Source organism: Scardinius erythrophthalmus (assembly GCF_964197995.2).
Source record: "Scardinius erythrophthalmus genome assembly, chromosome: 18".
NCBI lineage: Eukaryota > Metazoa > Chordata > Actinopteri > Cypriniformes > Leuciscidae > Scardinius > Scardinius erythrophthalmus.
The window spans coordinates 16,401,352-16,428,051 of NC_138238.1; the positions used below are offsets into that span (position 1 = coordinate 16,401,352).

At 38.4% G+C, this 26,700-nt stretch overlaps 1 protein-coding gene across 1 annotated transcript in view; it reads left to right on the top strand.

Moving 5' to 3' along the window:
- The window catches only part of thrab (thyroid hormone receptor alpha b), a 158,234-nt gene extending 132,228 nt beyond the window's left edge, over positions 1–26,006 (top strand). The window contains exons 4-10 of the mRNA XM_081393434.1: positions 11,288–11,349; positions 13,386–13,486; positions 14,426–14,573; positions 15,297–15,502; positions 18,372–18,518; positions 21,881–22,139; positions 23,268–26,006. Of these exons, the coding sequence (XP_081249560.1) occupies positions 11,288–11,349; positions 13,386–13,486; positions 14,426–14,573; positions 15,297–15,502; positions 18,372–18,518; positions 21,881–22,139; positions 23,268–23,518 (1,174 nt within the window). The 3' untranslated portion in view covers positions 23,519–26,006. The remainder of the gene's footprint in view (positions 1–11,287; positions 11,350–13,385; positions 13,487–14,425; positions 14,574–15,296; positions 15,503–18,371; positions 18,519–21,880; positions 22,140–23,267) is intronic.
- The last annotated feature ends 694 nt before the right edge of the window (positions 26,007–26,700 follow it).

Here is a 26,700-nt window from a genome sequence, read left to right on the forward strand (position 1 = left end):
CCAAGGCCAGTGACTTAAGAAAATTTACCAGCCATAAATATTTTTTACCGGCCATGAAACCAAAAATTACAATTCTCTATTCCAATTTTGATACCACAGCTAAAACTACTAGCCTAACCCATATGAATTAAAAGCATTATTAAAGACAAGTAAACAGTCCAAAATAAAATACGACCAAATAATCTAATTACAAGCAATAGCTCAAATAAATACAATAGAATAAAGATACAAATGAAATAAACGGTGCTTTTCACACTGAAAGAGAAGCAAAGAAAGAGAGAAGCATAAGTAGTGGAGAAAATCAATGCCAAATGGGAGTCAGGTGTGTCTAACACTAATTAGAATGAGTTGCAGCTGTGATGGCAGAGTGAGAGAAACTGACAACTAAGGGTGCTTTCACACTGGCAGTTTGGTTCGGAACAGGGCACGGTTTGCATGAAAAATGGCTGTCATGCGGACCCGGGTGCGCACTGGGGTGCCGAACCCGAGACTACCTGGAGGAGGTGGTCTGAGTTCGGTTGCACTCGAACTGTGCCGCGGATCGCGTTAATGTGAAAGCAACACGGACTCGGGTGCGCACTTGCTCAGGAGGTGACATGCCCATGAGTTTAGTTAAATAAAACGCATGTAAGGGATGATAGTGTTGCGATTTACCTTGGATGTGAGTGAGCCTGCAGTGTATTCGCACATAGCGTGTGGAATCAGGACAACAAATGAATGGAAATCCACTATCTCCTCAAAAGATTTTGTTTGCAAGCAGCAGAAAACCACCTTATGTGTCACATAATTTCTTACTTGAAAGCTTGCTACTGTTAAATACACCTACTCAAGATACAAGTGAAATAAACTGCTTACATTTTATCTAATTATTTATTTGTCTTCTGCCACTTTAAATGCTCGAGCTCTTTAAAGCAGAATGGATTCTGATTTGCTGTCAATGTTTTTATCATTCATCAGCAGGAAAAATTCATTCTGAAAGTGATTCCAATGATATTGTTTATCTGTGACAATTGTTATAGTTGTGGTGTGGACTTTATTCTTTTATATTTGATATATGATTTTTAAAACGGTATCTTTATTGTTAAGCTTATAGTTATTGTACTTGGTGTGAACAGGCTTTAAAGTTTCAAAATCAAGTTGTTAATGTTGTTTATATGTCTATGTGGTGTTTTTAATATGCTTTAAGACAAACCATGTGCAAATTCATAAGTCGGCACCATTGCTGAGTGTTTTCTCCTTAAAACTGCAGTGAACCAAAGACAGTCTCAAAAATGAGGTTTGAAATCGCTGGGAGTCTCAAGAGAAGGCGGGTTATCCCGGTATATTTTTCTGTTGATATGAAAAATCATGTGCATTTAGCAATATAGCGGGTGAATTATGTAAATGTGTATTACGAAGTTATGATGAGCTATATGCTTTTCTGACGTGCGATGATGTTCAACGCATTTCTAAGGATGCTGATTGTTAGAAGGCAGCTGTCTGACTCTGAGATGGCAACCGCGAACATGGTTTGTCTAACATTAGCAACACATTATTAACTGTTTGATATCGTAGTCAAGCAAAAGGCTAATCATATTAATTACGTGTCCGACGTAATCTATTCTGATACATCGACTTGTATATGCACCTGTATAATTCACTCTTCTTCTGAATCCGTTTCTGGTTCAAACATATATGGATAAATTAAACCAGTATTTCCTCTTGCCATTGTGTAGCTTTTACTACTGTAAAGTTGACCGAGTGGATCTCAGAGCTGGTGTGAGTGAGTTGAGGTGGGGCTAATTTGCATATTCATAGTATATATTCATATACTAAATTAAGCAAGGGTATAGAGTTACATTCAATCTATTTTAAGGCATGAAGATTTTTTATTTTTTTTTCAAAGGGAATAACATTTAAATATGCAATTTTGGTGATCAAATATGAGTTTTAAGGGATACAATTATTGATCTTAATTATTGATATTAATATATACAGGGGGGCTTACAAAATTTTAATTTTCTCACCCCCACGTCATGCAAGATATTCGTGTCTTTCTTTCTTCAGTCGAAAAGAAATTAAGTTGTTTGAGGAAAACATTCCAGGATTTTTCTCCATATAGTGGACTTCAACGGACCAAATTGCAGTTTCAATGCAGCTTCAAAGGGCTCTACACAATCCCAGCCGAGGATTAAGGGTCTTATCTAGCAAAACAATCTGACATTTTCTAAAAAAATAAATAAACATTTATATACTTTTTAACCACAAACCCAGGGCTTAAAGTATTCCGGCACCATGCCGGATCTCCGGCGTGCGGCCGTGAGGGGAAAAAAAATTGGGAACTTGCATGCGGTTTAATATTTTCGAGTCAATTGATTTCACCTACCAATCATATGAGAGGATCGCTGCTCTAACTAACGTTACAAGCCTATCAGAATCAGAGCAGGGCGGGTCCTGGCAACACACAGTGTGATTGAGATCCATACGTTAGCGTCGTCGGTGAAAGCATGGAGCGCAAGTTCATAAAGCCCGGGGATGATGTCTTACCCACGGCCACGGGTATAATTTCCTATGCGGACGGGGGGCATGTCCCCCCACTTTCAAATTCGTTTGTTGTGATTTTTAACCGCACGCCGTCATTGCCACAGAGGAGCAGGACCGAGCCTGTAAAATAGTTCACTGAAAGTTCTAATGCGCAGGTATAGCGGTTGCGACCATAGACTATAAAAAAATAGATTGCGACACAGTTAGTGATGAAACGCGAGAAACAACAACAGGTTAATGTCATTATGGATGAAAAGAAAGAAAGGAGATGTGAGTTGGTTGATTCAGGAAATTAGCTCAGGTCAGGATAATGGGTAACTTCAGACTGTTAGATAAATATTAAATGTAGAACATTCTGTGTAGCTTAATAAAAAAAACATTCTGTGTGTAGGCCTACCATGAAAACGAGTCCACTTCAAACCGCAGTATTTTCTGTCAGCAATGTATGAAAAGTGCTGTCAACGTCAACGCATGCGATTCATTTTTGTCCAGCTTTAACGTTTTAAAATATTTAACGAAGCATCCATCCGTTCTTTTTTTCTTTCTGACATCCTTTAGCTAGGGTTATGATCACGCTCTTATTCACGCAAATGCTTTAACCATTCCTGCGCGACAAGACAAAAGAGAACGCGCTTTTAGTGTAGCAGCTATGTCCTGACACGTACGACGCACAGAAAGATGCGCGCCAGTATCGAGTTCTCTTTCGCGCTTGAACGAACAATAACACACACATTTATGCCAGAATGTCCTCTTTGTCGAGTATCCTCACAAGAACAGTCTTAAATGAGTTAAGTAAATTCTTAAATGGAAGTAAATGGTAGAGAGAATGAGATGTGAGATCCTGTCAACAGCAGCCGATCTTAAAGGGGACATATCATGCTAAATCCACTTTTTTAGCCCTTAAATGCATTTTGTTGTATATTTGGAGTGTTTAGAAGTACAGAAAATATGAAATTATTCTCTTCAGGTGCTTCGTTGATATCTTTATATTCTGTTTTGGTCATATTTTTCAACCTGTTCCGATTTTTCTGTTATCTATGACGTTTTGTGAACTAATACGTCACAGTATTTGCAGCGGAACTGCCAAATAAGGATATTGACTCCCGGCCCAACACTTCGAGCAATCCGCCATTTCTATTTCTCACTGCAATTTTGTAGTCCAAGCTAAAGGATGCACAAGTTACGAGAGGGTAAGTTAAAATGTTCGTTTGTTGGATGTAGTAACCCACACGCTTCATTACACCGTCTAATGTAGATGAACTGCCGCGCTTGTGTCAGGACGCATGTTTAACTGAAAGAACGAGCAGAGAGAGAGACCCGGTCGCGCGCGCGCTCTCTCTCTCTTCAGAGCCAGACGAACGTGTAAACAAGACATCACCGTCTCCAAACTAGACGCTGTCTTGCTCTCTCTCCCTCGCACATATTAATCAAAATAAATCGACACGGTGGTAAAAGGTCGGAAGACCAAAGTTTCATGTGTAAATACAGTACACACCATTGCGATACATCCATATGAAGACGTTGTTCTGCAGATTCGTCGTCTTCATTTTCATCTCGCTCCGGCTCTGACTCTGGCTCGAACATGTAAGGCTGGATGAACAAGTCTTCCGTTGTTGACATTTTGTTAATAACGTGTGAGTAAAAAGTTTCTGTGCCGCTAGATAATCGTATCTCTGCTATCAAACTACAAAAATGGCTGAACGGGGTGGAGTTGAACCTCTGCAACCTGTAAAGGGGCGGGGTATGAAGTGTCTCAGTTGTATTTAAAGAGACCGCACCAAAACGGGTTGATTGAGACGCACCTCAGAAAAAGGGTAGAAAAGGGGCCTGTGGAGCTATAATAATGAGGAATTCAGACCCAAGCATTGCAGTTCCGCTTTATATAGACTACAAATGTATGATTTATATGTAAAAAGGAACAATTTAAAAGCATGATATGTCTCCTTTAAAGTGACAGGAGCCATTAATTCTGTCTGTCAGTAAAGTTGACCTAAAGAACAGAGGGAGCAGAGAAAATTACGCACTGCTCTTGACTAAAGAACGCTTGTAGCTTTGATAAGGATTAATCTATATTTAATTTATAATTTATGCAGTGCGGACTGTTTTATAACCTTATTCAATTTCTTTATGATACAGATAAATATGACATGTATTATGGGTCTAATGACGATTGTCTTAAGTTCACTTAAAAGTTTAAATTTTTTTGAAGCCTAACGTTTAAAATTTTGGGGGAAATCATTTTCATCGAGATATCAGTAGCTATAATATTAGTGATAGTGGCTTTCATTCATAAAAAGATGCCATTAAGATACAGCTGTAATACTTGAAAATAAATGGTGCGTCTAGTCCGTCTGCCCCCCCCCCCCCCCCCCCCCAAAAAAAAGTTCAGGCTCAGGAATTTTTTTCACTTTAACCCCTGCAAACCACAAAAAGGTCCACTATATGGAGAAAAATCCTGGAATGTTTTCCTCAAACAACTTAATTTCTTTTCGACTGAAGAAAGACATGAATATCTTGGATGACGTGGGGGTGAGTAAATTTCAGAAAATTTTAATTCTGAAGTGAACTAATCCTTTAATACTTGAACTGGAACTGTAATACTTTAATAGTGGAACTGTTTGGGGCCAAAGAAGATTTAATTGGATTTTTGCATATTTAGCAATCATTGAATAAACCTGCCATATCACCATCTACAGGTGGATGTCTTCTCCTATTTTAATTTTTTATTATTAAACTTCATATTAGTAACCCTGTAGTTCCCATCTACTGAGAGATTCAAGTGCAGTGTGGCACAAATACAAATGCTAACCTGAACACATTGAAGGAACCGCTTTAGACAACAGCGCCACCATCCCTCCAGCTAGAGTCACATGAGCTTCAGGCTGGTGGACTGTTTATCTCTTCTACTCACTACCCCCAGACAAATACAAAAAAAGTGTGAATGCACATTTACATACACTTAGCGGTATCCCTTCAGCTTATTTTCTTCTTTGCTCTTTGCGACAGTGCACGTGGCTTTTGTTCTGATATTAGCTGGGAGCTGCCAGATCACATTTAGACGGTCTAAAATAAGCTCTCATAAAGCTAGAGAGAGAGAGAGAGAGAGAGAGAGAGAGAGAGAGAGAGAGAGAGAGAAACACACAATGAGAAGGAAGGAAATGCAAGGTGGAGTGACTCCAACACTTCTGACAGAGCGGCCTGACAGATCCTAAGACTCTCAGCTTCCTGACACTCAAATCACGCCGCACGCCACAAACCATTCTTAAAAAGCAATGCCTTGATTTCAGCACTTAAGCTCTGGGAATAATTAATTCCACAATTGAACATAATTTGGATTTATTTTATCTGACATGGCTTTGAAATGTTTCTTCGAAGTGTCTTTACAAACACATGTACACTACCAAAAGTTTGAGGTCAGTACAACTTTTTCTATTCATTAAAGAATCATGAAAACAAGTAGTTTCCACATTTTTTTTTTATTATTAATTAAGGACCACAGCTGTTTTGCATTGATAATAATAAGATCATGTGACACTCAAGACTGGAGTAATGACGCTGAAAATTCAGCTTTGCCATCACAGGAATAAATTACAGTTTCAAATATATTGGAATAGAAACCAGTTCTTTTAAATTGGTATTAATATTTTACAGTCTTACAATACTTTTTTAACTTTTTTAATTGTTGATCAAATAAATGCAGCCTAGATGACCATAAGAGATTTCTTTAAAGTAGTATTTCTCTAATATTTAAAACAACTTACTGACCCCAAAGTTTTGAAAAGTGGTGTACCACTGTGCTTCTAAATTTAGTGTGGAGTTTTGAGCGCTCAGACTTACATTTCACTTCTGGGTATTGGGTAGTGCAGTGTGATGGTTCATTTTCCCCCAGACTCCTTCCGTCATTTTATTTATTTATATTATTCTCCTGAATTAAGCCACTGTCACTGCTTGCACTGTGTTTGCCTCATCGTAGAGGATGAATGAAACCTCGCTGGATATAAATACGCCACATATGCTCAGAGTAAATAAAGTTGAAAATAACTGGATGTGACAGAACCAGTTGGCATGTTTATGGGCGCTGGCATATCTCAGGCTCCATCTCTCCTGCTTTATCACGTCGCTTGCCCAATCTCACAGTCTCTCGCTCCTAACCCCGGATTACCGCTCGCGAGAGGGATCACAACACCCAATCACAGACCGCGGGAGGGATTAAGAGTGGGAGAGACAATCACTCACGAAGGATTCTTAGAAATATTCATAAAGAACAGTCAGTGAAAATTCAGTGTTGGAGAGACAGCAGGCAAAGGGAGGGTTGCCAAACGACTGCGAGAGAGAGAGAGAGAGAGAGAGAGAGAGAGAGTGCACTTATGCAAGAGAGGCATCTGAAAGAATCCAGTCAGACTGTGTTGTGTTTATACGTCTCGCTCCGTTGATGTGGTGAAGAGTTATAATTCTGAAGAACAGCGGAGCGTTTCGTCTTCACCATGCACATCCTCCAATCCCACTGCGTTATCAGGTGAGACTCTTCTCCTACCTGTATCGCTCCACAAGCTATGCTGCTCTCGTAATGTGTTAACAAGGTTCCCACGGTCATGGAAAAGGAATTTAGAAAGCTGTGATATCTAGATCTGGAAAAATTATGGAAATTAAGTATATCTTATTTAATAGCATTTCTATTTTGAATGCTTTTTTCGAGTATTGCTAAAATCTAAAATGTTTCATCAACAAGTGCAATCTCAGTAAATGCATTCTAAATCCTATAAGCTATACTGGTTATAGTGTTATTATTAGTATTATGACTAATAACAATAGTATAATTTTATCATCATTATTATTATTACTATATAGTATATAATATGACTATAAGTTATATTGGTAATATTAGCAATACTGGTTTCACTATTAGTAGTACTTTAGTAGTAGTAGTAATATTATTAGTATTATTTTTAATATCATTATTATTATTATAGACTAGTAGTATTTTAGTATTATTAATATTACTAATATAGTATGAGTGACTGGAAAATTTGTGAAAAACACATGATAATTAATTGGTAGAAAGTGTAGGAAACCTTTAACGATCTGTTCCTGATCTAGGGAATCTACTTCAGGACCCTCAGGTTCTTCTGTGTGGAGAATGTTGCTTTTCGGGGGTCTTCTGTGATGCATCGTGCAGATTTCTGATACTTCTGAATCATGTATGCCGCTGCAGCCGAGTATTTAATGAGAAACCATTTTAGTAGCATCAGTTCAGACCGATTATGAGCCGGCTGTTTGTCACTTTGTGCGCAAAACTATAGTCACTCATTCCTGGTTGATATTATGATATTACTGTGCAAACTGCTGCCTGTCCTCTCAGATGTTACAGCGGTTGTCATCTGTCCCTTTAATGGGAAAGTTGTGTAGCTCTTCCATTTGGATCTGGAATAATTGATGTTTCTGGGGAGAGCAAGTGCCAACTTAGCTGTTATTTATTTATTTTTTTATTTGATTTACCCCTCCCATCCATTTCTGACTCGGTAGCATCCTCTGAGGTTTCTTTTTATATTGAGTGTCAAAATGGAAAAAGCCCTTCCTGCATCATCTTTCTCTATGTCTCAGTCTGCCCATCTGTTTATCTTCTCACAGGATCTTTGCACATTGCATTTGCCACGATGGAATTGATATTCAGTATTGATTACCTGGGGCGTGTCAAAAAAGACTGTCTGAAATGTGAAATCTGCAGTGCTTGTGTTTGCACGTTTGTGTCTTCTTTGTGAAGAGCAGGTTCCCACGGGGACAGCAGATGATTGACAGTTGAATTGGTAAAACCATCCATGACAGCAAATCAGAGCGATTGTGATGAAGACAACGCGGCTTTATAGTGACATTTCTGTCATCCTGAGAGCGAGCGAGAGAACGAGAGAGACAAAGTCTAGAGGCTTCAGTGTCCTGACAGAACCTCAGTCAGATATATTAAATGACATTCATAAATGACGTTCCACAGCTGCAGAATCAATACAGAAAATGACAAAAACAGTGTGGCGGGGGGGAAAAACACACTAGCCAGTATTAGACTTTGAACCCTTTTTAATCTTTCCCCCATGGCTTTGAACAAAGATCGCCTTCTTTGTGTTTGTGTGTGTGACATTACGATGGCTTGAGGGAGCACATCACATGAACCTTGTTTTATGCTCTCTTGGTAATTGCTAGAAGATTCTATCAAATGAGAAAAGGGCAAACTCGAGACACTTACACAAAGTTTCAATGGGATTCTTAAAGTGCCTTAGAATTGGGGTACGGGAGTCCCCAGGGGAATTTAAGGGGATGCTAAGGTCAAGTTCAACCTCTGAAGAAGTTCAGAGAAAAACGTTTAAAAAAACAACTGAATATGCATATAAATACAAATTATTATAATATTAATTTATAAATAAATATAATTCAATTAAACAAAATTTAACATTAACGTTTTCTGTTTTCTAAAGACTGGTCTGTAATCATGAGATTGAGTTACTGTGTTGTTGTTTTTTTTAGTTTTTATTCAGGTTTATACATCTTACAGTACACTAACTGTACTCTACACTCACAGAAGGATGATCATATTTCGAGGTCGGTGGCGGCAAAATCTGTGAAAACCCCTGCCTTAAAAACAATACCACGTAAATACCATAGTACATGAATGCGTTGCTCGTTTACTAGTATAGTAGGCTATAGATCAAAATTCTATATTATTACTGTATTATCTGATACTGTCCCACCACTGTATTTTTGTAAGGGTAATATAAGCTTTTATGTAACGGGAAAGATTTGAACCCCTACAGCTTTTAATGTTTAAATTCATATGTCTTGCCTTTGACGGATTTGTGCATTTAAAGGTGCTTTTCCCCCTCTAAATCAAGCCTGTGATCGTGCGTATAAACTCATATTAGTATCATGTGGAGTTTTAAACTAATCTCCCTGTAGAAATCAAACTCTTTTTGATGTTTATTTATAGAGGCTAGCATTAGCGTTAGCAGAGGCAAAGGCGTTGAAAGGGTGTTGAGAGACTAGCACCGAATTCTAACAGATTTGCCTGAATTATTTGGGCACTTGGTTACATAACTGCTCTCTTTCTCCCAGCGTCGAGCTGAGCCACTCCATCCCTTTAATCACTGACAGACTCAATGTACCCGGAAACTGTGGCGTTTACACTTATATGTCGCTGGAGGTCACGGAGCGTCTATTGTTAAGCCATGATGTCCAGCTGTATCATGCAGATCACGGTCTTCATTCTCATTGGTAGTCGCCGCATTGCGTCACTGCTCATTTGCCCTGCTCTGTTTTGTTACATCAGCGACTGTCTCAGTCTCTCATGACTCTGGAAATCGCCAGCTCTCATTTATAATTAATGATGTTCAGTCATTTTAGTGCTGTCAGTGTACATGCCTCTTTAGTCGTAATGGGTGTTCCTACTGCTGGATCACCTAATGTTCTTGTTGGCGTGGCAAAACTGGTCTTGTTTAGTTTTAGTTTTAGTTTAGTTTTGTTTTGTTTTGTTTCATTATTGGTTGTATTGTAAGATTGTTATTTTTTTAAATAAAAGGTAGAGTTCACTCAAAAATGAAAATTCTGTCATCACTTACTCGCCCTCAAGTTGTTCCAAACTTTTATGAGTTTCTTTGTTCTGTTGAACACATAGGAAGATATTTTAAAGAATGTTGGCAACCAGACAGTTGATGGTAGCCATTGACTTTCATAGTAATTTGTTTCCCTTCCATCAACTGTTTGATTACCAGCATTCTTTATAATATCTTCTTTTGTGTTTAACAGAACAAAGAAACTCATACAGGCAACTCTCATTGAAAATGACTTTCTTGGTGCTTTATCACTAGGCTTTTTTGGGGGGGGGGGGGGATTTTTGTAATGATTTAAATGTGAAGTCTGTAAGATTTTTTCATGTCAATGAAGGATCAAACATCAAAAGGAGTCAATGAGTATGTATAGAAAGTTAATGTAAGAGGACACTTTGGCCAAAAATATGTTCAATAGGTCAGATATGGCCTACTGCTTGGCTGATGCAACATAAGAAGGAGTCATTGAGAATTTATAGAAAGTTCATGATCGAGGACTCTCACCAGAACTCAATGAGAATGTATAGGAAGTTCAATAGTAGGGAATATATAACTCTTTGGCCAGAAATATACTCAGTAGGTCAAATATGGACTTCTGTATGGCTGATTTAACATCAAAAGGAGTCAATGAGTCAATAATCTCTTTCCAGTTCAACCTATAGCGAGAGTTTGGGCTATGGCTACTGTAGCAGGCTTCACCTTTAACTTTGTAATATTAGGGAATAAAACTCTTTATATAAGAACATTTAATTGTGAATCGTCAGCTTCCGGTTGCTTTGTTGATGTATGCTACATTACTGTTTTGTTTTTATTATTATTTTGTGTTGGGGTTTTATAATTTTAGTAGATATGTTTAAATAACATATAAAATAAATTTTCTGGGAAGAGAGAAGGGGAGTGTGCTTGGTCTCTTCATATAGTCGTCAGGAACACGTGCACCATAGCTCTGACGGCTGCCTGTATCTGCAGTCTTCTTTTATTTTGATCCACACTCTCAAATCAAAATGACAGGGTTGTCATGTTGTTGGAGCACTTGGAGCTGAAAGTGTGCTAGTTAAAAATATAAAGTGGTACCACAGGGAATTGCAGCCATCAAATGAGAGCAAAGACTTCCCATATGCCAACTTTGTGGCATGTACTAATACCAACCCTCTCTCTCTCTCTTTTTTTTCCAGGTGGCTCGATGGCCCGAAAAGGAAGAGAAAGAACAGCCAGTGTTCGGTGAAGAGCATGTCTGGTAAGATGTCTCACATAAGACACTGATGCTCTTGCCTAGAGCTGCAGCAGTATCTTTTCCTCTCCTCATTCCTCCCAAAATACATCACTGACTCCACATTTCTGAGAAACACTCAAGAAACCCTGAGGGAGAGAAGGGTTTTCAGTTGCCCCGTGATCCTCCTTGCATCAACTCCAGCATCAGTTCAGCTCAATGGACTTGTTGTTATGTGATGTTCTGGTGATACTCCTTCAGGACATTATAACTCATGTTAAAGCAATCCTTATCCCAGGCTAATGGGCTGTGTAAGGATTGGCTTTGTATTGGTTTGTGTATGGAGTAGCTGTTCAGTTAAGGAGGTTCAATAAAGTTGGCCCTGCCATATTCACCTCGTGCCCACAGTAGCCAAATAAAGCAAGCCAGATTTATCCCAACATCCTCTTCAATCTCTAACCTTGTAGTTTTCTAATGCTGGTGCTGTCACGTGTGCTTAGGAAGAAAGACGCTAGAGCAGTGTGATCATATTTACAATTCCAAAATGATCTGGTGTTTTATTTTGTGCAAAGAATACATTTTTAAAAAAGAAGTCTAAAAAAAACTTTTTTACATTTTACATGAGTCTGCATTTTTATTTACCCCCATCTTTGCACCACCTGCTGGTGATTTTTGTAAATGTTAATGAAAGAAGTTACAATTTTTCATTCTCTTTTCACCTATTTTAGTTTTAAGAATGGTGTATCTGGGGAAAAAAGCTCTTCAGCTTTGTAAAAACCTGGAAAAAACTGTTGATAATGCATGTGATATTAGTTATTTTTATTATTATTTTGCATCTTCTTTCAGCTGTTTATACACTCCTGTTCAGAAGTTTGGTGTCAGTTGTTTTTTATCAATACTTTTATTCAGCAAAGATGCTTTTAATTTATCAAAAGTTACTGTAGTGTAAAGAAATTATAATGTTTCAAAATCCCAAAGAATCCTGAAAAAAGTATCACGGTTTCTACAAAAGTATTGCGCAACACAGCTGTTTTCAAAATTGATAATAATAAGAAATGATACTTGAGCACCAAATCAACATTTTGGACTGATTTCTAGAGCATAAGTAGAAAGCAGTTCTTTTCAACTGTAATAATATTTCACAATATTACTGTTTTAATGTATTTTAGATCAAATAAATGCAGCCTTGGTGAGCAAAAGAGACTTCTTTCAAAAATCTTAACAACCCCAATCTTTTGAATGGTAGTGTATATTTTTCAGCTTTGTATTTAGTGAAATAGTGGCCAGTTGACTTTTCCCCTTTACTGTAAGCTATAGCATGTTTCTTAAATAATAACCTGTTTCATATTCATGAAAGCCTTCAAAAAATTTGCTGAGAGGCTCTGGCAGTTGACTAAGCATAAGGCAAGAGATTGTTATTCCTGCCAGAAACACTGGCAGATTTTTATTGCTGTCAAGTGACACTCAGGGCTCTTCAGGCCTTTCATCAATCATGTTAACTAGACTAGGCCTTAAATAGATACTCAGATAAGGCTGAAGTGTGTAATTTCTGCAGTAACGCAGCTACAAACGAAATCTGAATTTGAAATATTTTCCTAACAGTTTCCAGTTCCCACCCCCAAACTAACACAATTGGTTAAGACAAGATTACTACACTGTAAAAAAAAAAAAAAGATTACTTCACTGATTACTACACTGTAAAAAAAAGTTGCTTGCTTAAATTAAGTACAATCAACTTGAATGTTTAAGTCGTTTCAACTTAAAGTACTTTAAATCGACTTAAAAATTAGTTGATTCTTGTATGACTTATACAAAATGTTAAAAATAGCTTATTTTGATGAGTATCAAAATAATATACAAACATGTCATAACCTTTTTATGTATGTATTTATAATGTATGTATGTGTATATATATATTGAGGTAAATGTTTCTGACTTCTGGTTTCTCAGTATGGGCTTTGTGGTGTTGATGTGCTGGTGTTTGTGCTTGTTTGTTGGTAGTTGATATCAGTTAGCAGTTAAGAGTTGTTTTTATATATTTATTTCTTTATTTTGTATGGCAGGGTACATCCCCAGCTATCTGGAGAAGGATGAGCCATGCGTGGTGTGTGGAGACAAAGCTACAGGCTACCACTACCGCTGCATCACCTGTGAGGGCTGTAAGGTAGGACTTCTCTGCGAACACTTGTGCACAATGACATCTGTTAACAGACACCTCAGCCCCACATTATACAGACTAGACTGTCACTTCACGTAGAGTCATGGTGTGGAGCTGGTCCCATCTTTTCAACAATACACCCTGTTGTCATTTGTGAAACTTAGACTCCTATCACTATCAAACCTGTCTAGCCTAAAAAAAAAACCCTGTCAACCATTTTATCCACTACTGTCTCTCTGTATGTGAAGGGAGAGAATTGTGAGTGACAACTGTGCTGTACAAGTCTTTGTGACTCCTGTCTAAACAGTCTGATTTGAAGAGCTCTTAGAGCTTGTATATTCCCTTACTGCAAAAAAAGACATTAGCTAAACATCTATCAGATTAGGGATGTCAGCAACTTGCACGTGCTCTGTGCAGTTATTTCATTATTATTATTATTATTTTTTTTGGTTTTGGTTTTTGTTTTTTGTTAGGGTTTCCCAAAATAAGGGAATGTGTTCAAGAGCTTATTTGTTTTTTTCTGTTGTATAAAATTTGGTATTAAGACTAATTTGTATTTACTACTGAAATTTTAGCTTTTTGGCAACCCTACAGAAAACAAGACAACATTGCTGAAGAAATCGTTAAGATATAAGAGTTGGTAAGATATCATTGGCAAATAGTTTTTGTTTGCTTATTTTAAGCATTCATCTATGCAACCATTAAGCTTCTTAAAACAAGATACATATGTTCTCTTTCATATTTTCAACTAAGTTCATATATTATTCTATGAAAACATGTTTTATTCTCATACACATTTTTGCTTCTCAAAAGGATATTTAGATCATTTTTCAGCAAAACGAAACAAAAAGCCTCTTTGTATCCACCTGCACCATATGTGACAGATAACGCACAAATGTCTGACTCCCCGCCTCTGAATAATCTCTTTATCCAACTCACTCCCAGGGATTCTTCAGGCGCACCATCCAGAAGAACCTCCACCCCTCTTACTCCTGTAAATACGATGGCTGCTGCATTATCGACAAAATCACCCGCAACCAGTGTCAGCTGTGCCGCTTCAAGAAATGCATCGCCGTGGGCATGGCCATGGATCGTGAGTGACCTCTCACACACTCATGCAAATAACATACAAAATCATTGAACATGCAAAAGACACACACAGACAAATAAAATAAAAAACACGAGTCAGTACATGGCTTTGCATCAGGATCACTATGATTGCAAACACTCACTGAACACAGTCTTTTCACTGATCATTAGCAGTTTTCTTCTATCTCTTAGTTTTTCTAAGTTATTCAAATTCTATAGAATTTTGTTAAATAAGGAAAATAATTCAGAAGCATTTGAACTTCTGCATCAGACATTTGGACCACACTGTATTGGATCTAGGAGCCCTACTCCTTCCATACACAAATGCATGCTGACAGCGAAGGTACATTAATCCTATGCAAACTGAAATGCTCAGTCTGGGGTTCCCCTTATGTATGTCTATACATCTCACATATGTACAGCACATGTTCAGCCCAGACCACATTTCTTCTTCCTCTGTCACTCCCTCTCTCTTTCTACTCTATAATGTTTTATGGATGTTTCTTGTTTCTACTTTGATCCCTCCCTGATGCTCTTACTCGTTCTGTCACCGCCATTCTGCACTGCAAAATCATTTTTGTTTTCCAGGAAAAGTGACTGAACATCCTTAAAATGAAAGATTTACTGGAAAAGCAACTCATAACTTAATTGCACATTTGAATGCATTGTGCAGTGTTTTATGCATCATGAGAGTGGGAGAATTAACCAATTTTTCTCTTTGGTGTAGTGGTTCTGGACGACTCCAAACGGGTTGCGAAACGACGCTTGATTGAGGAGAACCGTGAGAAGCGGAAGAAGGAGGAGATGGTCAAGACCCTGCAGAATCGTCCAGAACCCACCAGCTCAGAGTGGGAACTGATCCGTATGGTGACAGAAGCTCACCGCCACACCAATGCACAGGGCTCTCACTGGAAACAGAAACGCAAGTTCCTGGTAAGCAAGCTCCTTGTGTGTCAGGTCAGTTTTGTTTGTATAACAGGGTTGTCATTGTTAACTTAAACTGTAACTAATATTAGAGCTGCACCATTAATCGTTAAAAGGCCGCAACCTCAATTCAAACAAAACCACACGATCTCATTTCTAAATGACAACGATTCGCCGGTGTCTATTAAACCTTTGACCAAATCACACCAGAACATGCAAATCTCTTATCTGTCCGTATCTGTCAATGCAGATTTGCATTTGTTTACACTGCTTGCTAATCAATTTAATGAGTGACAATACCAGTCTGCAAATATCAGTCGACAGGCGACAGCGAGCGCTAAAACAAGAATAACTGGAATGTAACCATGAAGGGCCTTTGTAAAAGCGTCTCCGTTTATGAAGAAGGAAGGAAAGAGGAAGGAAAGATTTTAGATGGTATTTATCGCTCATTCTCTCAGACAATATACTACCTACTGTGAAAGGTGGCAGGATAAAGGAAGATAAAATGGAAAGGAAGAGTTTAGGTGAGAGACACAGAATATTTCTCAAAGTGTAATGGGCTGCCTACCAAACATCTAGTGGGTTATCTGTCCTGAAAGACAAGTCGATCTTAAAGAGAATGAAAAGAGAGTCATTTACTCAGCTCATGTCATTCCAAAGCTTTATGACTATTTTCTCTCTCTGTTTTTTGTGTCCATAACAATGTTTTGGACGCCATTGACTTGAATTGTATGGACAAAAACAGTTCTTCAAACATTCTTTAAAATAGGCTCGCTTAAACATGGTATCTTAACATGTCTTACTAGGAGAAGGAGTGATTTGGAGACTCTCCATCATAGAACCAAAGTAGGTTTTCTCAGCCCACCGAACACCCAGCTGTTAAGAGCACTATCAAAGCCCTGGCGCACACCAATCTAAACATTCGGCTTGTACTAGACCCTGTTACGATCATCCACAGGGGACAGAGAAACCACTTCCCCGGGCCGGCTGAGAACTCCTGTAAAACGGCTCATAAAGAATTCAGCCTGGATAACCTTTACTACCAAGAAATGCCTCCAATAACAGTGCAAGGCCGAGACCCCGAATGACCCCGATAAACTGCACTCTCTTTCTCCATGGGAACACTCACTCGGTCCTGTCGGTAGTCCAACTGGGCTGTCTTAAGATCTCTGTAGTGAGAAAGCGCAGTGCCAAGTTCTCAGCAGTGAGAAGGCCAGGGTGGACCAGCAGAGGGGATAGTTTACACTGGGGTCTTACAAGCGTTTGGGACGTATCCAGGGCCTGCGTTACCCCCACCTCCTGGAAGAAGAGACATACACAAACTTTGGCTCATGCTTGTTAAAACTTAAACAAATACACCAGTGTGGCACAGTTAAAACAGTCCCGTCCATCTGAGACAGCGTAAACACAAACACACAAATCTTAAGCGGCAGCAGAAGTTCCTCAGAGGCACATTCTGAATCACTGAACAGATTCTTTTGCATTTATTTACTTTCTAGACTTAGCCTCTCTGTGTGGTCTGTGCTGTAGTTTCTGATCTGTATGTCACATGAAGGCTTCCTAGCAGCTTTAGCGCTAATAAACTCTAGTATTAATACGAGTAATTATTCAAACAGCTTGTCTGTCACAGCTGTAGTGTTCTGAGACTTTTTTGCTCTCACAACCTCACAATGAAACAAAATAGTGTTTGTGTGTAGGCCAGCACTGCGCTTTTTTTCTGCAGTCTTTGATTTCAGTGTCTTTGTTTATTTCGGTCTGTTTGCTTTATCAGAAACAAAGAAATCAATGTGATTGCACAGTTTGAGGTCTTTAGGACTGTCGCTGTTGTGCCGCAAGGGGTGGGGCGTCCACCACACGGACATGTTTTTACATTTTTGTGTTCAGGTTTTATGGGCATCACAAAATGGCATGAATATTAATTAGGTATTTTTTAACATTTGGATAATTACTATATATTTGCAAGGCTGCATTTATTTGATCAGAAATACAGTAAAACAGTAATTATACGAACTCTTTTCTATTTTATTAGTTTTTAAATGTAATTGATTCCTGTGCAAAGCTGAGTTTTCAGCATTATTATTCCAGTCTTCAGTTTCACATAATCTTTTAGAATTCATTCTAAAATGCTGATTTGGGGCTTAACAAACATTTATCATTATTATTATCAATGTTGTTGAGAATAGTTGTGCTACTTAATATGTTTGTGGAAACCATGATACAATTTTTTCCCTTGCATTATGATTTTTATTTTTGATTTTTGATTAATATAATATTTTTTTTACACTATGAATGTCTTTACTGTCACTTTTGATGAATTTAATGCAACCGTGCGAATAAAAGTATTATATGTATATTGTTTTCGAAATAAATATATATATTTCTAACATATTATATTATATACAATTACAATTATATACTGTTTATTTTGGTAACTTCCCTTTTTAACCCCTTTTTTGCTTTCTCTATCACTTATTTCATTCCTGAGAATCTATTCACTTGTTATTCTTACATGTCAGTGGTATTGAATGCAGTCCAATAATATATCTACAACTGCCAACATGTAATGCTGTAATTGCAGCTCTGTCTCTTGAGTACTTATAATTACCTCTATTCTGACTCATGTAAAACACCTCTCACTGCATACATAGAATGTTGATCCAGATGCCAGGGCTACTTGGCTGTTCTGTCCAGAGTTTTTACATGGCTGACCTCTAATCCACCCTGAGGATACTAAACGCTGTGGTTTTCCAAGGCTATCAGGCTACATAACTGCAAAGCCAGAGCCTGCACATGCATCTCATACTGTCTATCTGTATATTCATTCATTTATTCTTCAATGGAAAAAGTTAACCCTCTGTGAATCTGTCTGTGTCTGCAGCCGGAGGACATCGGACAGTCTCCGGTGGTTCCCACATCAGATGGTGACAAAGTGGATTTGGAGGCCTTCAGCGAGTTTACCAAGATCATCACCCCAGCCATCACACGTGTTGTTGACTTTGCCAAAAAACTGCCCATGTTTTCAGAGGTGAGAGTGCTGTTAGGTTTTGTTTTTATTTTTATTTTACAACTGTTTGAAGTGTTTTTGTCTGTGCCGGTCCTAGACTTCTGGGGGCCCTAAGCAAAACTTTTAAGGTGACCCTGTCAGTGCGTCATAAAAAAAAATAAAAATGACACCCAACCAAAGAGTATAGAAGCCCAAGAGGCGAAACTCAATAGAACGCTCCATAGCAACAGTTGCCCCCATGACATGACGGCGCGGCCGCCATTATGGACTGAAAACTGAAGGAAAACGCCGAAAAATAATGGGAGTCAATGGCACTGAAAAACTTAACATAACAAAAACTTAACATAACTTATTTTTTTCTGGCCGTCATATCTAAATATGAAAACAATTTAAAATACATTAATGAGGATGACCGACGTTAAATGACGTTAAATGACAGAAAATATACGTCTATGTGTTGGTTATGCATGGCCTAATTACCCTTAAGAAAATAGTATTTTGGGACAAAATATTACTATAGAAGTACTATAAGACTACTATAGAAATACTATAGCAGCTCTAGGATATTATAGAGGTATTACAGAACATAACATACTTCTGTGATTTTCTGTAATACCTCTATAATATTTTAAAGCTGCTATAGTATTTATATAGTAGTCTTATCGTACTTCTGTAGTATGTCCCAAATTACTATAATTAGTATTCCTATAAGATTACTATAATATTTTGTCCCAAAATACTATAAGATTCCTATAGTACTTTTTAGTAAGTGTATATGTCCCCCACCGAATCGGCTTCATTAGCCTACCACTTACGGTTTGCAAAGATACAATTATAAAATTACTGCAAAACTTTAATCTATCAATATTTATGTTCTATTATGCATTTTCCTTGTTATATGACTAACAGAAATTCATGAAATAATATAGGCTATAGGCGGACACACAGTAATAAGATATAAGTAATAAGATATTTATTCAAATGTTGATTTTGAAATTAGTGAACATCACCATATATATGATTTGGAAAAATAAATAAATAAATAAAATTATAAATGAACATTTCTAAAGACAGTTAATATTTTACATAGAATATCACAAAAATCTTAACAACTTGTTTTTTCAACATCTTCAGTGAAAGTGCACACAGTGAACGTTTCAATGGGAAGAACAAAAACAATCTGTGAATGTCCTATTACAGGCGGAAAGGTACAAAAAAGATGTGCAATCTAGCAAGTGCACATATGAACTATAAACACCTACTAAAATGGATTTTGCCATTGACTGGCGCTAACGATTTCAGCAGCTTTCAGTCCATAATGGCGGACGCGCCTCCGCAGCGCCATCTACAGACTGTTACCCATAACACAACAGAGTTTCGCCTCTTGGGCTTCTATACTCTTTGACCCAACCCCTTAATCTGTTCTTTCAGAGCAGTTTCACTATCAACAATCAATAGTTGATCTTAGTGAGAATGACAAACAATAGGAAAAATACAATAGAAAAAAGATACAAACGAAATAAACGTAACCCTTTTAAAATAAAAGCCTACTATACAGAAATCGAATAAATCAAATGTAAAAATAAAACACTGCATAGTCTTCAGTGTATGAATTAATGTAAAGAGATTTTTATTAAAGTTACTAAAGTTATTCAGTGAATTTTATGTGTACAATAAGCAGAATACTTGCAAAAAAAGTGGAGATAAGTTTAGAAAGCATGAAGCTCACGGTGTCAGAATGCCAGTCTGTCAGACACGACCCATGGCAATCCGTTATGTCTCAGATAGTCTGACGGCAGATAAAAATAAACAATAAATGAATTACTTTTGAGTGATTCGTTACAAAAGTGTGCATCAAATATGCTAAACACGAAAGCTGGAATCTCTATGTTTAGATTCGCTAGAACACACCTCTCACGTCACGCGTCAGGCGTGCACTTTATAACTTCTTGTCCTTTTCTTAGCGGTTGGCACATCCATTTGAAGGTACATACCACCACCTACTGCACGATACCTCTGCGACAGCTGACGTAAAATTAGGGATTGAGCTTAAGATAGCCGTTACCAATCAGTTAAAAAAAATGCTAAATCAGCCCCGATACTGACCGTTAAGATCGGCTTTGGACATCTCTGGTTATTTGTAACTGTTGCCAAATTATTCAGCTGATAAAACAATAACATATATATCAGGAATGTGGGAATGTCATCATAGCTATGTAGCATTCTCTCCATATTTAACATTCACCATCTCTCCTTTAACCGCAAGTGTGAACATTCTTGCACAGTAGACTACACAACACCCTTATGGCAGAATATTTATTATTGTCTACACAGTAAATTTCCTGTCATCCACTACCTCTCTCAGTCTATTTTCTACTTTGAGCGTTATGCCTCCTGTATTTTCCAGACTTTGAGACAATATCTTCCAGACAATACATTACACACCTAGACGGACTGTAAAATAACTCTGACCCACAACCTTGTTGCTTTTGTAAAGGATGTGTAATGTTTTATATATCAGTGTAAATGTTACTTGTGAAGAGCATGTATTTGACCGTTTAGGCGCACGACCGAAGACAAAGCCTACTATGCTTGTCTGTGGTTCATGTCATGTCAGTCATCATGTCAGTAGCCGATTCAGTTATTATTATTATTATCTTTCATTTACTTTGGTAGGGTGTGCAACAAAAGAATTATAATTGGCTGCTTTTTCTGCAGAAAGCTGATCTCTAGTGTCTAATTTTTTATCGATAATTTATTGGTTAAGGGTGAGAGATGCGAGTTGTCAAAGGGCTGTCAAAGTTAACACATTAATGTATGCATTTAAGTAAATCTGTTTAACACTATACTAAAAAAAATATCTATTTGATATTTATAACTACTTCATTCTGTGCTGTGCGAATACAATAAGTCAGAAAAGAAAAAAAAAACTGAAAAAGCTCAATCATTGCAAGATTATACACACAATATTTATTATTAAACTCAATAAAATATATGAAATAAGATCAAATAAATTTAAATTGATGCTCAGTTAGTAACTTATCACCCACTTTAAAATACACCATCATTTTTTGTTGGCAAGTATAGTTTTTCAGTATTTTCATTATTTATAATTCATTTAAATATTTTCTCATGTGTCTCAATACTGAAACCTATACTGGCATATATTTTGGGGGTTTTCCATCCTTAAAAAAAATCTAAATTCATGTGAACTGAAAATAAATTCAAGATTTCATTTTAAAATCAATTTACAGGCTCAATACCAATATTTGAAATTCATTCAATAAGTGTTTTTCAAGGTCTGTGGACAATGCCACAGCAGGTTTTAGGTTACCATTAGGTTATGTAATTATGTATTATCATATGATTTCTAATTTCTGTAGCTGCCTTGTGAGGATCAGATCATCCTGCTGAAGGGCTGCTGTATGGAGATTATGTCCCTACGAGCTGCAGTTCGATACGACCCAGAAAGCGAGACCTTGACCCTGAGCGGGGAGATGGCTGTCAAACGAGAGCAGCTTAAGAATGGAGGGCTGGGCGTTGTGTCTGACGCTATCTTCGACTTGGGCAAGAGTCTGGCTCAGTTCACCCTGGATGACACAGAGGTGGCCCTGCTGCAGGCCGTCCTGCTCATGAGCTCAGGTGAGAGAGGACACATTCATTACAGTAATCCTGCTCATATTATTATTAAATTATTCTTTGTGAGAGAAATCTCAAAACTGGATCAGCAGCAAGAAGCAACCAAACGGATTTGAGATCAATGTTAGTCTCTTTTTCTGAAGCTAGTGAGCTACCTTGCTGTCTTGTATGAGAACATGCTCGAAATAGAACTCAGGGATCAAAGCTAAGGATCGAGCCCTAACAGTTCTCCTTTAGATAAAGCATGTTCAAGAGAATTCATCAAACCTGTAACAGGTGGGTTGTGGAAGTAAAAACCTCATTCATTTTCTCCATAGAAAAACTTTTTTTTTTTTTTTTTTTTTTTTTTTTACAATTTGGTGTCAGCCTTTCGTTTTATTTTGCAATAAATTTAAAATAATTTTCAAATATATTTGGCAAAATCAATATTCATCAGTCATATATATACTGTATATATCTATATGTGTGTGTGTGTGTGTGTCTGTGTATATATATATATATATATATATATATATATATATATGTATATATATGTGTGTGTGTGTATATAATATTAATTCATATATATATATATAAAATAGTATAGTAATTTTATTCTAACCAATAAATATCAGTCATTTTTAATATGTTTTTGCCAATCACAGTACTTCATGGGATTATTGTAATATTCCCTCATAAAAATTTAGTGTTGCTAATTTAAGATACTTAAAATCAAAATCTGGATTTTGTATTTCATGCCTAAGAACGTTGACTAGTAAGCAATGTTATTGTAGTACTATTTGTATACTGTTGTAATATTGTATTAATATTTTTGAATTAGCTTTTTGTTTTGTTATTTATTATTTATTTTAGTGCCTTAGTTCTCTTTCTTTCTTTCTTTCTTTCTTTTTTTTAAAGTTTCTTATACCTAATATTTAGATTTTTTTATTTTATTTATGCTTAATTTCAGTTACCAAAAGCATAGTTTTAATAGTTTTATTTTTTGGAACATGGTATTTGGTAAATATTGTAGTGGTAGAACTATTCAAAAGTATATGAAACCTAACTAGGTGGGGTTTTTTTTTTAAATAAAATATTTTGATAAAATGCTAAATTGGTCATATACTGAGTATTGTCCTTGCGTCTCTTCAGATCGAACAGGCCTGACGTGTGTGGAGAAGATCGAGAAGTGCCAGGAGATGTACCTCCTAGCGTTCGAACACTACATCAACTATCGCAAGCACAACATTCCTCATTTCTGGCCCAAGCTGCTGATGAAGGTGACGGACCTGCGCATGATCGGAGCCTGTCACGCCAGCCGCTTCCTGCACATGAAGGTGGAATGCCCCACTGAACTCTTCCCCCCACTTTTCCTGGAGGTCTTCGAGGATCAGGACGTGTGACGTCCCGGCAAGCCGCGGCATGAGAATCAGGAACGTTTCATAACCCGTGTTTCTCTCCCTGTCTCACCCCCCTCCATGCACCAAACTCACCAGCAGCAGCTGCATTGGCAGGGGTCATCTTCAGAAAGGCTTTCATGTGGGGAGGGGGTTAATTCAACAACTTTTGGGGGTTTTTTTTTGGCTTTTCGGCAGAAAACTCAGCCCTCCCTCATCCCCTAAACTCCCCATGCGTGGCCCTTCTGTCTCAGCATGATGTCTTATACTGGTTTATCAACACCTTAGACAGAATATATATCTATACACACAAACACACACACACACTCTTATAAGTGTGTTATGAGATGCAGTACCTATGCGACTCAAATTCTTGTATGCATCTGTACACGTAGAGACTGCACAACTGTCACGCCACCACTGGAGGTGCCCTCTGCTAAGACTGGATGGCAGCTGGCATGTAGATTCCTCCACCAGTTCGTGAAGTGGTCAGTTGATTTCAGTCATCGAAATCTCAGCATTTTTGTGAGATTAACCACCGGTATCTTGTGTTCAAACGCCGTAGCTGCGCCAAGCTCTGGGCTAATGTGGAGCTTCTCTAATAGACCTCATGATTCTCTTCGATATTGAGCCTGTGTATGGAGCGGGAGGACATTTTTAAACCAAATCAGGTGCTATATTTAAATAAAGCTACTCAAAATGATTTGGGACCTTTGAGAATATGGCCCTTCCCTTCTCTGTAGGACACGGGCCGTTCAAATGCTCTCTGTCGCCATTTGAGTGCTCACTCAGGGGTGCCTCTCACTGACTTTTCAAGAACTGACTTTTTTTGTTCTTGCCATTTTCTGGGCTTATTTGTGGGCTCCTTTTGCCTCTCTTTGTCCCATGAAAGTCACACAGAGATGGAAATCCAGGCACCCCTACACCTCCGATCCACGCTGATTTGTGTTTTACAGGTGTCGGGAGGGAGACAGTATTACCATACTCCCAGACCCAGCACACATACACACACAAACGTACTAAAATGCACACCTCAAAACTCGAATGCCTCATTTTACTGTATGCACTGCAGTGCTGTAGTTCTGGACTCCCATGCAGGGCTTTGAGAGTTCAGTCCAACCCATCTGTGTTCCGCTCAGATGCTACTGTTGCCCGGTCTGTGCGAACACTCGCGCACGCTCCTGACGGCCCGTGGCGGACTGGCTGTTGTCGATGTTTTTTTCCTTGTGTTGTTTTAATTTTACCTCAAATGTGGGCACACCTTCGGCTGGCTGTGGCTCCATGACTGCCTCTGTGCTGACAGGTTTCTACCTCACCTCTGGACACAGGGCAGCTACCCTCAGCCACACACACACACACTTACACACACCTACACACACTCGTACTCTCACACACTGACAGCCAGGAAATAAACAGTTTCTTCTCAGTTATGTTGAAATACCACTGTAGACAGGAGGGCCTGCCATTCCTCATCGTAGCCTCGTTAAAAAAATTATCTGAATGGGCTTTTTTTTTTTTATGTTGGGACCAAGTGTCACTTTGATTTCCGTCACAACGGAAGCTAGTTTTCAGCAGTCGGCGAACTAAACCGTACACACCGATGACTACGAAAAGGAGCCATGGAAAGAGCTACAGATGAAGGACCCGAGGTGGCCAGGCTTCAACCAAATGGGTCTATCGCTGATTCCTTTTCAATACCAAGCAGTAATTTGCAAAATGGAGCGAGGGGTCAGCTGGTTTTCTTCAGCGTGGGGCAGGGGATGCGGCGAAGCTAGCAGTTGAATGAGAGCACTTAGCTTTGAAAGAGCCAAATCTTCAGAGACGATTCAACCCCTGACACCTTTTACGTTTTTGCACTAAGGCATGATGGGTCCAGCCCTCCCGCTCCTCCAGCTCAGTTGCATGTTTTCCGAGGACACGCCCTCAACCTCTCTGTCAAACAGAGGCCACACCTCCATGTGCTCCTAAGCACACCCTCAGAGTCAGTATTAAGTCTAGCAATGTCCCGGTCTCGTTCTTTCTCAGTAACGATTGACGGAGCACTTACACATTCACGAACAGACCATTGTCCCCACATTCTCAAAGCCAGAAGTGGCATGAGACAAACATCCAACAGAAACAGGCCTTTCCTTTGTGAGACAAAGGAGTGGCCAAAGTCATGCAAAGAATGGCAGCACCGAATGAATGTGAACGGGGAGCAGCAGAAAGAAAGAGCCAGAATGAGGAGCCACTCTTTATGGAGGTTGCTAAGGAAGGCTGCCAATCAGAACAAGAGGAACTGTCAGCATTCCGTAAAGGGCCGGAATGGAATTCTTGGAATACGAGTGATGCCGCAGCAGTTCCGATTGGTTGGTTGAGTGAGCGCAGGGGTTTGATGCTGCTTTACCTTCTAATTTTATTTGAGAAAGGTAGAAAAAAAAGATATAGGAAAATAATTACAAACCCAGAAAACAAATAAAAAGATGACTCCAGAACAAAGAGTTCAAATCTCGGAGCTTGAGCTGTTCGTTTCTTTCTTTTTGTTTTTGAACTGAAATGTGTGTGTTGTTTTTGATTCTTAACTGCTTTACGTAAGAGAGAAAAACAACAGCCCTAGTCACTTTTTGACCATGCGTGCAGTGTAAACTAGAGAATTTCACCTCTTTTTTTCACCTCACTATAGTTAGTAATGATAAGTCAACTGCTCTGTTTGTCTGTGTATCTGTCCTTCGTCTTTTTATCAAGAGGAATTTACAACAAGAAACAGGAATATTTTCTTTTTATATTTTGTTTTGTTTTTTTATGAAAGAAGACTTAGAAAAAAAAACATGAGAAATGCAACAGAAACTGAGAAAAAAAAAAACTGAAACACAATCTACTCATACCTCACACAAACACAAAGTTTAAATGAACTTGGGAGGAGAGCTTATCTGCGTGGCACTTGTGTCAAAGTGCGTCCAGTGCACGTGTTGAACTGTACGATGGAGTGTATGTGCGCTTGAGCGTTCATGTGATCGCGGAAGCACACGGCCCCCTCCTTCGGCCTCGAAAGCCCATCTGTTTCAGATTTGCATCAGTTGCATGCATTGGCGTCGCCTGCGCTGATGCGACGGGCCGGAATGGGAGTGAATGGGATGGGATGCGGTGTGGCTGAAAGGCTGGAAAGGGAGACGTGTGCATCTGCGACTGCAGGGAGTGCTTCATGGTAT